Source organism: Onychostoma macrolepis, chromosome 01 (genome assembly GCF_012432095.1).
Source record: "Onychostoma macrolepis isolate SWU-2019 chromosome 01, ASM1243209v1, whole genome shotgun sequence".
In the NCBI taxonomy this organism is placed as follows: domain Eukaryota; kingdom Metazoa; phylum Chordata; class Actinopteri; order Cypriniformes; family Cyprinidae; genus Onychostoma; species Onychostoma macrolepis.
This window is the reverse complement of record NC_081155.1, coordinates 4,467,423-4,479,642: the sequence shown is the minus strand read 5'-3', so window position 1 is coordinate 4,479,642 and position 12,220 is coordinate 4,467,423. Positions and strand designations below refer to the sequence as shown.

The following is a 12,220-nucleotide window of genomic DNA, read 5'->3' as shown; positions in this document are numbered from 1 at the left end:
TTCTGGGTTTGTTGGCCACTCTGGGTTAGATTTTGGTTGTCCAGTTAATTATCAAAGAAAGAAAGAGAGACACCTGTGTTAATGGAGTTCGTGATTCAGTTATTGCACAGTATAGAATTAAAGAAAGAAGAACTGCCCACCATTGTCCCGACTTTTATTTGTGTTCTTGAACAAACAACAAATGTATTTATTAATCTTTTGTCATACTATTGCCTGCCCTGATCTGTGTCCTTGAAAGCACTTCATATAGAGTACAGTACACAGTAAATGACAATCTAACACGTGGTATTTTAACAGTCAATTATTATGATGGCCTCTCTGTTATGTCTGACTATTAAAATGTCATATGTCTCAAACAACATTATAAAACCATGTCAAAATGAAGAGACGTACTCATAACATGTATTGTGGGGTAACGTTAAACAGGCTGACTGTGAGCATGTGACAGTTAAAACATTAAGATTATTTTAACTTAATTAAAATGGAAAAACAATGAGTAATTAACAAGCTTTCACAACGATCGTGCTACAGTTTATTGTGCTGTCAATAAGTCAACACAGGCTTATCATGCAACAGTTTCGTTAAATTAATGTGCTAACAATTCATTTTACAGCATTAGAGGCTAATATATGACGGCTATGAATTCAAGACTATTTAGCAAATCACGATATCTTCGGCTATGTTAACTTTCCAATGAAATGCATCACAATTGTTTTTAATGTTAAACAAATAAAAATGTATTCACATTTGATACTCACACTCTGACTGTCATCCATCTTCGCTCGCTGGTCCTCTAATTCGGTAGGTGGCGCTGTCACTAAAAACCTAGGGTCCTAGAAATGCGGTCCTAGAAATGCGGTCCTGAAAATGCAGCCTCCGGTTTTGCAGGCAGATGCTACTCTGATTAGTTGAAACAACTAATACTGAAAAGGCCAATCAACTTACAGAGAGCAGTTCAGTGCCAGTCAGGATTTTACAAAGTGAGTTGAAATGACTGGTATTTGTAATTTGCTTATACTTAAAAATTTAAGACAGCCACAAAACTTAAGTTTTTAAGTTGAAATAGGTGAAAAATTTTTACAGTGTACATTTTTTCTCAGCAACTATAACTGATTACAATTACATTTATTTTGTAATTAAATTACGTAATTCCATTACATGTAGTTACTTCCCAGCACTGCTGACAAAACAATACTTGTCAACTATAGCTTTTAAATTAAGTTTACAGGGACAAGAGAGGATTTAGTATAGCTTACAATAGTGTAAATTCACAAGCTTAAAAATGTGCAAGCTGGAATACTACTGAGAAAATGTACAGCATTTTTTAGGAACTGTGTGATATCGTAATGCAGAATGGCTGAAACAATGTTATTTATGAACAGCTTTGTGCTTTGTGTATGTTACCTGCTCAAGTTTTATTGGCACCCATAAATCATCCCAACAAACAACTGTGGAGCTGTAACTGGACGAAGGCTTTATTTTGCTGGGTTGAACACATGTTTGACTACAGGAGCATGAGCACTGGAACAGTGCTGGGCAAGGGCAGATGTTTTATTTTGACATTGGTGGGAACAGCAAATCACGCTGCATGTACATCACTTTATTTTAATATTGAAAATGAATTGGATCAATGATGATTCTGACAGCAAACTGGCCCGGGACCCTACAGTTGCAATAGTAAAGAACACAACCTTCATGGGCATCTGATTGACAGATAAACCACACACTCTTATTTGAGTGAGTTTTTTTATTTTGTGGATATTTCAGCTAACAGTTTTCTTTCTACATTCAGTTTAACAACATGAGGGTAAACTTTATCATTCAGCTGATTTGTGCATGTATGTTTTAAACACTTCAGCTACCCTGTATGTTCTTACTCCGCACATGTGTTAAATGTACATCATTGAAACTGCACAGTTTTCTAGTGTGTTTACTTTAACTTCTCAGGTAATATCAATGGTGTGACCTATTTCAGATGCGGCCGAAATTACAACAGCAGTGGTTACATACATACACATATATTTATTTGTTTGATCAAACATTATTGCTAGGGACAATTTAAAAGTTTTTGGATATTGACAGGGACACGTCCCTATACCGCCCCTACTAAATTCTACAGACTTGTTTCTGGGTATCCAGCAGGATAGCCACCTTTCCTGCAGTCGGATTCGGCACAGACTTCATCCCCCTCTCGAACCACTGCCTGGACCACTGATACTTCAGTATTGTGAAATATATTATGATTCTTCTGCCTTAAGCCATCAGTGACCATCTGCATTCATACACAACACACAGAGAAAATTATAAAAAATATAACTTTTCTGACACATAAATCTGTCTCAGAGTATAAGAAAGTGTAAGAATCCTACCACATCAAAGCAGTCTTCTACATTTGTCTCATTTATTGGGATCTGAACTCTGGGCTCTTTAACAGCTTTCTGCAGGTCAAAGCCAAAGAACAGATAATTCAGGATCACCTGAGATAAGAGACACAGGAGAGGGGAAAGGGTTTTAGTTGGAAGTCAAATACATTTTAAAAAAAACAAACAAACAAAAAAACACTATTGTATAATTTTAAAACAACTTTAGCCACTTGCCTGTTCAGAACATACAAATGTTTTTCAAGTTGAGAATAATAATTCAAGAACATTCAAATGTCAATTTACTCATATTACTGATTTTAGGTGGGGGTGGGCCCAGAGTTCATGTTCTGTGATGCTGAGTAATGCTTATAATGTTTGACTCACTTCTGTGTTTTTGTTACCTGAGCAACTGATGTGGTGATATTTGTCCCACCTTCACCTCCAACCACCATTTTGACCCGTCCACTGTGTTTGTCCAATATGATTGTGGGACACATTGATGAAAGTGGCCTTTTACCTTTGTCAAAACAAACAGTATTTTACATGTGAACATCTATATTTATAATTACTTAATGATGTAACTCAAGACATGCAAGTGTTTTTTGTTTGTTTGTTTGTTTTTTACCTGGTTTAATTAGGTTGTTCTTGCAACAAGAACAATTCTTGTCTTGTCCATTTCCCTGATTTTGTTTACAGAAATCATTCATTTGGTCATTAAATATAATGCCTGTTGAGTTTGACCTCACCTTAGAGCCAAAACTGTGAGAACACACACACACACACACACACACACACACAAAAGCAACAGAGTTTATAAAAATAGACACATTTTGTTTTTAAAATTAGCTGATGTGTTTTTGATATTTTCTTGAATGGAAAAGTGCTGTAGCTGTCACAGATGAAGTGTATTTTCATTCTGAATATTCCAGTTATTTGCTTTGATAAAAGGTACTATTATTCAAGTTTTTATTAAAAAATTTTAAGTTGGCTCAACTTTTTTTTGAGCCAACTTAAAATTTTAAGGCAACAAACTTCAGCAGATTTTTGAGTTTTCTCAAATTGTTGTTTTAAGTTTATACAACAAAAATCTGAGAATTTTGTGAGAATCTCCCACAAATCAAGTTGAGCAAACTCAAAAATCTGCTGAAGCTGGTAAAAAATGTTTTAAGTTCGCTCAACTTTTTTTTTTTTTACAGTGTACAACTGACTTCAGACACAGCCTTAGATGAAATCAACTGAAATTAAATACATAAAATCTCTCAAAATCTGATTAAACAACCCCAGAAACAGCATCACCAGCTCCACTTATTAATAACCAGACTGACTTTATTTCTGTCAGACATCTACAGAAGATCTTATTGAGAATTAACTAAGGTTTAGATGTTGATTTATTGTTTCAACTGAAGTAACCATGTTAGAGATCAGTGTCTGCTTTAGTTGGGCTCTTGGCCCTTGACATCTGTGCTAATTGTTTTTTTTTTTTTTCCTTTCTCTTTTTCTCTGGTTGTTGTAACCGTGTGTTTCTCAAACATATTTGTTACAGCTCAAAAGCGATCAGTAGTTGGTTGTTATATACTTTTCATAACAATCATCTATTAGTGAGCTGATCTCATTGAAAGTGAGTGTCTAATCTCTGATTAAATGGATGTTGTGTTGATTACAGTAAAAGTGGTTCTGTGACAGTCAGTTAATATAAAGAATTTTCCAAACAGTTTGTCCACAAAAGGCTTCAATCTATGGCTGTAAGTGGACTCGCACAGACATCAAGAATCAGCTTATGAACCTCAACAATCACTAGCATATTACAAAACTCATCCATGGCTCCCAGCATGCATTGCAGCATGATTTTTATTTTATTTTAATGGTCACCATTGTTGAGGTTCACAAGCTGATTCTTGATGTCTGTGTGAGTCCAGTTGCTGCCATAGATTGAAACTTTTTGTGGACAAACTGTTTAGAAAATCCTTTGTTAACTGACTGTCACAGAAACACTTTTATTATAATCAATGCAACATTCACTTATCCAGAGATTAGACACACAACGAGTCTGTGCTCACTCTCAATGAGATCAGTTCACTTACAGATGACTGTCATTATAAATATATGACAACCGACTACCGATCATTTCCTCTGGGTTTTGAGCTGTAACAAATATGTTTGAGGAACACATGGTTACAACAACCACAGAGAAAAAAAAAAAAAACATTAACACAGAAGTCAAGGGTCAAGAGCCCAACTAAAGCAGACACTGATCTCTAACATGGTTACTTAAATTGAAACAATAAATCAACATCTAAACCTTAGTTCATTCTTAATAAGATCTTCTGTAGATGTCTGACTGAAATAAGTTCAGAGCACTCATAATTGTTAGTTTTAAAAACTTAAATGTTTTAACCTCTTAACTGTCACCGTCCACCCTGTGGGACGCCTACCTTTACTTCACTATTTTACAATTAAATCCTAATCTAATCATGACAAACTATATATCGTTGGAAAGGTCTAAGACTCCTAAATAGGTATTTTACCACTTTTTCTGTTAAAAAATTATGTAGGAAAAGTAATAGATTAATTTATGACCAGAGGTGTCAAATCCAGGGTCAGAAAGTAAAAGTCCTGCCATGTGTTTATTCCACCCATGAACTCAGCAGCTGATTTCACCAGAGGAGGAACCAAGTCATTCCTTTCAAGTCACAAGCAAGTTTCGAGTCAAATCCCAAGACCTCAACGAGTTGAGGTAATTAAGAGATAATTGAGAGACTAATTAAATGTTGATTGTGCATTAGTGATGAACACCTGCTGTTATTGAGAATTACAGAGGATCAGATGTTGATTGGTTAAAATGATGCCACCATCATGGAGATCAGTGTTTGCTTTAGTTGGGCTCTTGACCCTTTTAGTAACTGAGAATGGATTGCTTTTAAGCAATTGAAATATTGCTTCACAACAAACATTTGCACATTGCTGAATTAAAAGCTTGAGGAAGCAGATGAGCTTACACTTTTGGCTTTTATGTCACTTGAATGAACATCATGAAGGTGTCTCTCTTTGGTTTATTTACTGACGTTCAGCCGTTACAGAACTGCAGGAATTTACTATTAAACAAATGCCATCGTAATATTAAATATTGGAAAAAATTAAGAATTATATTGCTCAGGCTTTTAGACATGAACACTTATCATACGATCCTCAACAGTGGTGACAATAATTATTCATACTGTGGTGTTACCCAGCATGCATTGCAGCATGAAGCATTTTGTTGATTGTCACCATTGTTGAGATTCATACGCTGGTTCTTGATGTCTGTGTGTGTCTGAGTAGGACTGGAGTTTAAATATTTAAATGCATTAGATTTAAAATTCTTTCTCTATAACTGCTACAGCAGTAAATTCATTGCGCACTGTGGTTTCACAGAGTTGTTTATTCAAAAGCAGAACATAAATTAAAAAAATGAAAAATGTTGTATGTGTATATATATATACACACAATATATTGGATGCAAATAGGTAAGCACCTGATGATTACCTCATCATATGAAAACAACTAACAGTTGCTCACTGCACAGCACTGATCTCTCCGCTTTACAACAGCACATGCATTGCTACAGAGAGATCTAACACAGGAGTCAAGGGTCAAGAGCCCAACTAAAGCAAACACTGATCTACATGATGGTGGTATCATTTTAACCAATAAAACATCAACATCTGATCCTCTGTGATTCACAGTAACAGCAGGTGTTCATCACTAATGCACAATCATCATTTAATTAGTCTCTCAATTATCTCTTAATTACCTCAACTCATTGAGGTCTTGGGATTTGGTCTCGAAACTTGCTTGTGACTTGAAAGGAATGAGTTGGTTCCTCCTCTGGTGAAATCAGCTGCTGAGTTCATGGGTGGAATAAACACATGGCAGGACTTTACTTTCTGACCCTGGATTTGACACCTCTGTTTATGACAAGAGTGCACCTGAAAAAAATCTACATCATGACATGAATTCTGACCTTTGTCACAGAAAGTCTTCTTAGTTGCCTTTTTCTCTATCACGAATTAGAAATCATAAGAAATTATTTATCAGTAGAAAACTTAAAATTTCAAAATTCATCCTTTGAAACCCATTTTAAAATCAGACATTGCATTACCATGTAAATGGTACATTAAAATCATGTTACAAAATATTTTCATTCATGAATTATAAAAAATTAAGTTTGGATAGTGCACTATAATGTCTCTGTTCAAAACTGTGGGTGACAGTTAAGGGGTTAAGGCAATCGGTTTATTCAAACGGTTTGTTACCCTAACTTGTTGGGTTTTACAGCGATGAACTGTTGCCTACTAACAATAGAGTTAATGTTACTAAATTTTTATAAGTAATTAGTTATGTAATTTAATGAAAAATATTAGGTAGACATTACCTAATTTCTTTTAGTTTGTCATAGCTGTAAAATTTAGGTACTCTTTACTCAATATATAGGATAGAATCTACTCAAAAAAATTAAGTGCAAATTGTTACCTCAATTTTATTGAGTAAATGTAGTGGATTACTCAATTTTATTGAGTAAATATAGTGAATTATTTTTTACAGTGATACTTTGCAGACTACACAATAAAACCTCCAGTGTTAAATCAACACTCCCAGTGTATATATAATCCACACTCAGAGTGTTAAAAAAGTAACACTGAAGCAGTGTTAAAGTTAATGAGATAATTAGTTTAGTAATTGAGTGATGATTGAGCATTAATGAAGAACACCTGCTGTTAACAAACTGAATCACTGAAAGAAAGAGAAAAAAAGAGACAAGACGAGCAGACATACAAGAACTACAACTGACTTCAGTCACAGCCTTAGATGAAATCAACACAAGAAAGAAGACATTAAATCTCTCACGATCTCAGCAGAGGATGATTAATAAACAACTCCACAAACATCATCACCAGCTTCACACGTTACTAACCAGACTGACTTTGGATGTTGATGTTTTAGTTTTGTTTGAATTACCATTATCGAGGTCAGTGTTTGCTTTAGTTGGGCTCTTGACCCTTGACTTAAAGCATTACAGTTACTTTGGCTGCCATAACTGCGTGTTTGTTTAGACATGTTAGTTATGGCAAAAAGAAAAAAAGCCAAGAGAAAATGTGATCAGTAGTTGGTTACGTTTATAAAGATGTAATCAGCGTATAGTGGCTTGAGTAACTGAATTAATTTGGAGTATAGTCATTGATAGATTTATTAGTTAACTTTGTTATTGAGATTCTGTACATAACGACATGAAAGTTTAATCTGAAAGACTTTTGAAACTTATTCTGCACTGAAAATGTACTTTTCTTCATCACACAGACTTCAAGAATCAGCATATGAATCTCAATAATGGTGACAATCAACATAAAGCTCCATTTTGCAGTGCATTCTGGGAGCACCAATCAAAACTAATCCATGTCTCCCAGTATGCAATGCGACATGAATAAATTATGCAGTTGTCTTAGTATTTTCTTTTATTCTTACTATTTCCTTTTCCTTTCAGATCAGCCATTGACTATAGACTATTGCTATCGTGTTGCATGTGATGTTCCCCAGACACTGAAGGAAGCCTTAGGCTCTTCAAAATCAGAGCAGTGGGTTGAAGCTATGGAGGATGAGATGAACTCTCTAAAAGAGAATAATACTTTCACATTAACAACACTACCAGAAGGTAAACAGGCGGTAGGGGGGAAGATGGGTTTATGCTATAAAGGAAAATCCTGATGGGGGATTATATAAAGCCAGGTATGTGGCAAAGGGTTATAGTCAAGTGGCTGGTATTGATTATAATGAGACCTTTTCACCTACTGCCGATATGACTTCAGTACGTGTTTTAATGCAGCTTGCAGCACAATATGATTTAGAGTTACATCAGATGGATGTTAAAACAGCATATCTGCATGCTCCTATAGATTGTGAAATTTATATGAAGCAACCTGAAGGATTTGAAGTTGAGTCAAAAACAGGAGAAGAATTGGTATGTAAGCTCAATAAATCACTGTATGGTCTGAAACAATCAGGACGAAATTGGAACAAGATGTTGAATGATTTCTTAATTGAAAATGATTTTGTTCAAAATTCAACAGATCATTGTGTTTACAGTAAACAAACTGACGAAGACAGAATTATACTGATTATTTGGGTTGATGATCTTATTATTGCAGCGAGTAATGATCAAATACTCAGAGATGTGAAGGAAATGTTGGGAATTAAATTCAAAGTTAAGGATCTGGGAAAACTTCGACATTTCTTAAGCATTGACTTTACGCAAGAAGATGGTAAAGTAAAAATGAATCAGGAAAGATACATTCTAAAAATTTTGGAGAGATTTGATATGACTCACTGCAAACCAAGATCAACCCCATGTGAAATCAAAGTAAAATTTGACAACGATGGTGAACCTGTTGACCTAAAAGGGTATCGAGAAGTGATTGGCAGTTTAATCTATATGATGACAAGTACTCGCCCAGATTTAAGCTTCATTGTTAGTAAATTGCCACAATATCTAAGGGCACCAAAAGAACAACATTGGCTGGCTGCTAAACATGTGTTGAGGTATTTGAAAGGTACAGCAGACTTGGAATTATGTCATAAGAAAAGTGATGTAAATCTGAAACTTGTGGCTTATAGCGATGCAGACTTGAATGACAGGCATAGTATTACTGGCTACTGTTTCAGTTTGTCTAAGAATGGGCCTGTTGTTTCTTGGAAGTCTTAAGAAACAACAAACTGTTGCTTTATCCACATGTGAAGCAGAATATATGGCTTTATCAGCTACTGCACAAGAAAGCTTGTATCTGACCAATCTAATCAATGGAATGGACAATGTACTTGAATATGCACCAGTGACTATTTTTGAGGACAATCAGGGTGCTATTGCACTTTCAAAGAATCCGGTGTGTCGACAAAGGTGTAAGCATATTGACATAAGGTATCATTTTGTTAGATCTGTACTGAATGACAGCAAAATAATTCTTCATTATTGTCCTACAGTTGATATGGTGACAGACATTTTAACAAAATCTGTGTCTAAAGCTAAAATGGATAAATTTATGTGTTTTTTATTTGGAGTGTGAATTAATTGTAATTCAGAGATGCATGCATGTGACGCATTGTTATATCCTGTCAATGTAGGAACAAGTGGGGGTGTTGACCTATGTAATTGTATATGTTATCTAATTGACTGTGATTATGATGTGGGTGGAGTTACATACACAGGTGTGTAATCATTAATAAAATGGCCGCTGCTCTCTTGTGTGAGAGTGCAGGCTAAACGCCAGATAATGTCTGAGTTGTAATCCTTCGTCATGTATGAGTTTTGCGCCAGGCCTTGCGGCCTTGACTTTCCATTCAACCAAAGATCCGCGGACCTCAGAACCAGAATAACCTCTTTGGAATTCATCACACAGAAACATAATTAATCTTGCTCATAGGTGAGGCTATTTATAGCATAGGTAGGACTATATCATGGCCACGAATTAAGAATTTGTTCCCCAGACTTAATTCGTGAGCCGCTCATATTACAGCTCTGTTCTGCCCGAAGTACTCGGAGATGCCACCACCAAGCGTTTGATAGGAACTTAATCTAACTAATTCGTCATAGGTTTTTAAAAAAATACAATTGTTAATTGATTCTAAATAAAATCACTGTTGTTAGCACTTAATATGTCTGTAGCATCATTACTCTAGGCTTCAGTGCATTACTCTAGGCTTCAACACATTTCCGGTTGAGTGAACGCTGGCGTGTCTGTCTGCCGCTGCTCTCCGGTGTTTCGTTTCCCGATCTGGATTAAACTCTGTGGCTACTGTGAATTTTGCACCCTGTGTATTTTTACTCTCTGTGAACTTCTGCACCCTGTTTTATAGGACTTTAGAGTATACCGTTAACACACGCTGGCTGGCGTGTCTGTCGCTGCTTTTTGCCCTGGCTTCGCTTCCCTCTCTGGATTAAACTCTGTGGACATCGTGCCTTTTTACTCCCGGTTTCTGTGGATTATATTTTATCAACGACTAAGCCGAATTTTAGGTGTTCCCTCGTAATCCTTTTTCTGTCCCTCATTGACCCATCGCGAGCCTTGATCCCCTCATTTCCCCCAGTTTGTTGTATATCGACCCGTGGGTAAGTTTCTACTTTCTCTCTGGTCTGTTACCGGTTTACTCTGTTTTGGGTTTTAAAGGTCTGGGGCATTCTTATTCGGTCTGCCCTTTTCCTACCCAATAGGGTGGTTTCTGGGTGGTTTTGTGTGGTGTTCGGGCTAACGCATTTTCTAACATGGTCATGTAGTAGGGACAGAAAAGATGCGTTGTTTTTGGCTTAGCGTTTTCTCCGTGCTGGTCGGTATTTTACTGTTTTTTCAATGTGCACGCCATATTGACTTCACTCGTTGTTTGTATCCTCGCAAGTTTTTATCTACAATGGTTCTTTGCTACTCACCTGCTGAACTGGTTCAGTTGAACACATCGTCGCCTTTACCAGAAGGAATCTATAAACTCTGTCGCAGGTTGGGGATTGCCTGTCGCCGACGCTATGTTCATCGCGGCTTACGTCGCAAATTTTTGTACTGCCAGTCGTCCTCGTACCTTTGCTGATGATCAAATACCAGTGGTTTGGTCTCCTGTCCACTTCTCCCGTGCAAGGTTATATACTGGAGTTAACTCTGGCAACCTTCGCTCTCTGGAATATTCACCAATACACCCTCCACCTAGACTCATCTCAGATCTTTCTCGGAGTGTGGACCGTCCTGTTAAATTTGGGCTAATAAATGTTAGATCGGTGTCCAACAAATCATTCATCTTAAATGACTTTTGCTCTACTCATGACTTGGATTTTTTATTAATGACAGAAACATGGCTTAGTCTTGGTGATACTACAGCACTGATGGAACAGCACTCTCCTCCTGACTATTCATTTTTTAACTCTCCTAGAACTGCTGGCCGTGGAGGTGGAATTGCAACAATTTTCAGGAACTGTTTTAAGTGCAAACGCTTGCCTGATGAAATTTTTCATAGTTTTGAGGTGCAGTTGTTCAAGGTTGATTTTCCCACGTCCTTGCTCTGTGCCCTGGTTTACAGACCTCCGAAATATAATAAGGACTTCATCCAAGAATTTTCCGACTTTTTGGCTTCTCTAGTATCACGTTCTGATAGTCTTTTAATTGTGGGTGATTTTAATATTCATGTCTGTTGTCACTCAAAACCTCTGGTCAAAGAGTTTTCATGTCTTATGGACTCCCTTAATTTTATACAATCTGTCACTGGACCTACACATCAGAAGGGTCACACGTTGGACCTAGTGTTTTCACGTGGTTTTCCTGTGAATAATTTGGATTTATGTGATGCTGTTATCTCTGATCACTGTCCAGTTATTTTTGACTCTGTATTGTCATCTACTCTGCCTAAATCTTATCATGCTCCTCGTTATTTTAGATGTTTTAATTCCTCTACTGCCAAGTCCTTCAATGATGTGTATATATCTACCCTAATTCCAACTGCTGTGAATGTTCTATCCTCTAGTGTACATCCTGATGAATTAGTTGAACTTCTTAATAGTACCTGCACTTCCACCTTGGACTCTGTTGCTCCCTTAAGGTTACAGAGATCCAAGCTGTTGAAAAAAGCACAGCCATGGCTTCAGGGGTCCGTTCGTGCCATTAGACAAGAGTGTAGGCGTGCTGAGCGCAGTTGGAAGAAAAATAAACTTCAGATATCATACAAAATTTTCAGAGATTGTCTTAAACGGTATCAGAGTGCCGCTAAGGAAGCTCAGGGGAAATACATGTCAGATATAATTGCACAAAATGCAGATAGGCCGAAGATACTCTTCAATACAATTAATGCCTTTT

General features: G+C 36.6%; 1 protein-coding gene across 2 annotated transcripts in view; it reads right to left on the bottom strand.

Annotated features, from left to right (window-relative positions):
- Window positions 1–1,250: 1,250 nt before the first annotated feature.
- Window positions 1,251–12,220, bottom strand: part of LOC131547622 (glutathione hydrolase 1 proenzyme-like) — a 91,390-nt gene continuing 80,420 nt past the window's right edge. For both annotated transcript variants that reach the window (XM_058788272.1, XM_058788273.1), the window contains 4 exons: window positions 2,989–3,122; window positions 2,765–2,880; window positions 2,370–2,477; window positions 1,251–2,272 (listed from right to left, as the gene is read on the bottom strand). In XM_058788272.1, the coding sequence (XP_058644255.1) occupies window positions 2,114–2,272; window positions 2,370–2,477; window positions 2,765–2,880; window positions 2,989–3,122 (517 nt within the window). In that variant the 3' untranslated portion in view covers window positions 1,251–2,113. The remainder of the gene's footprint in view (window positions 2,273–2,369; window positions 2,478–2,764; window positions 2,881–2,988; window positions 3,123–12,220) is intronic.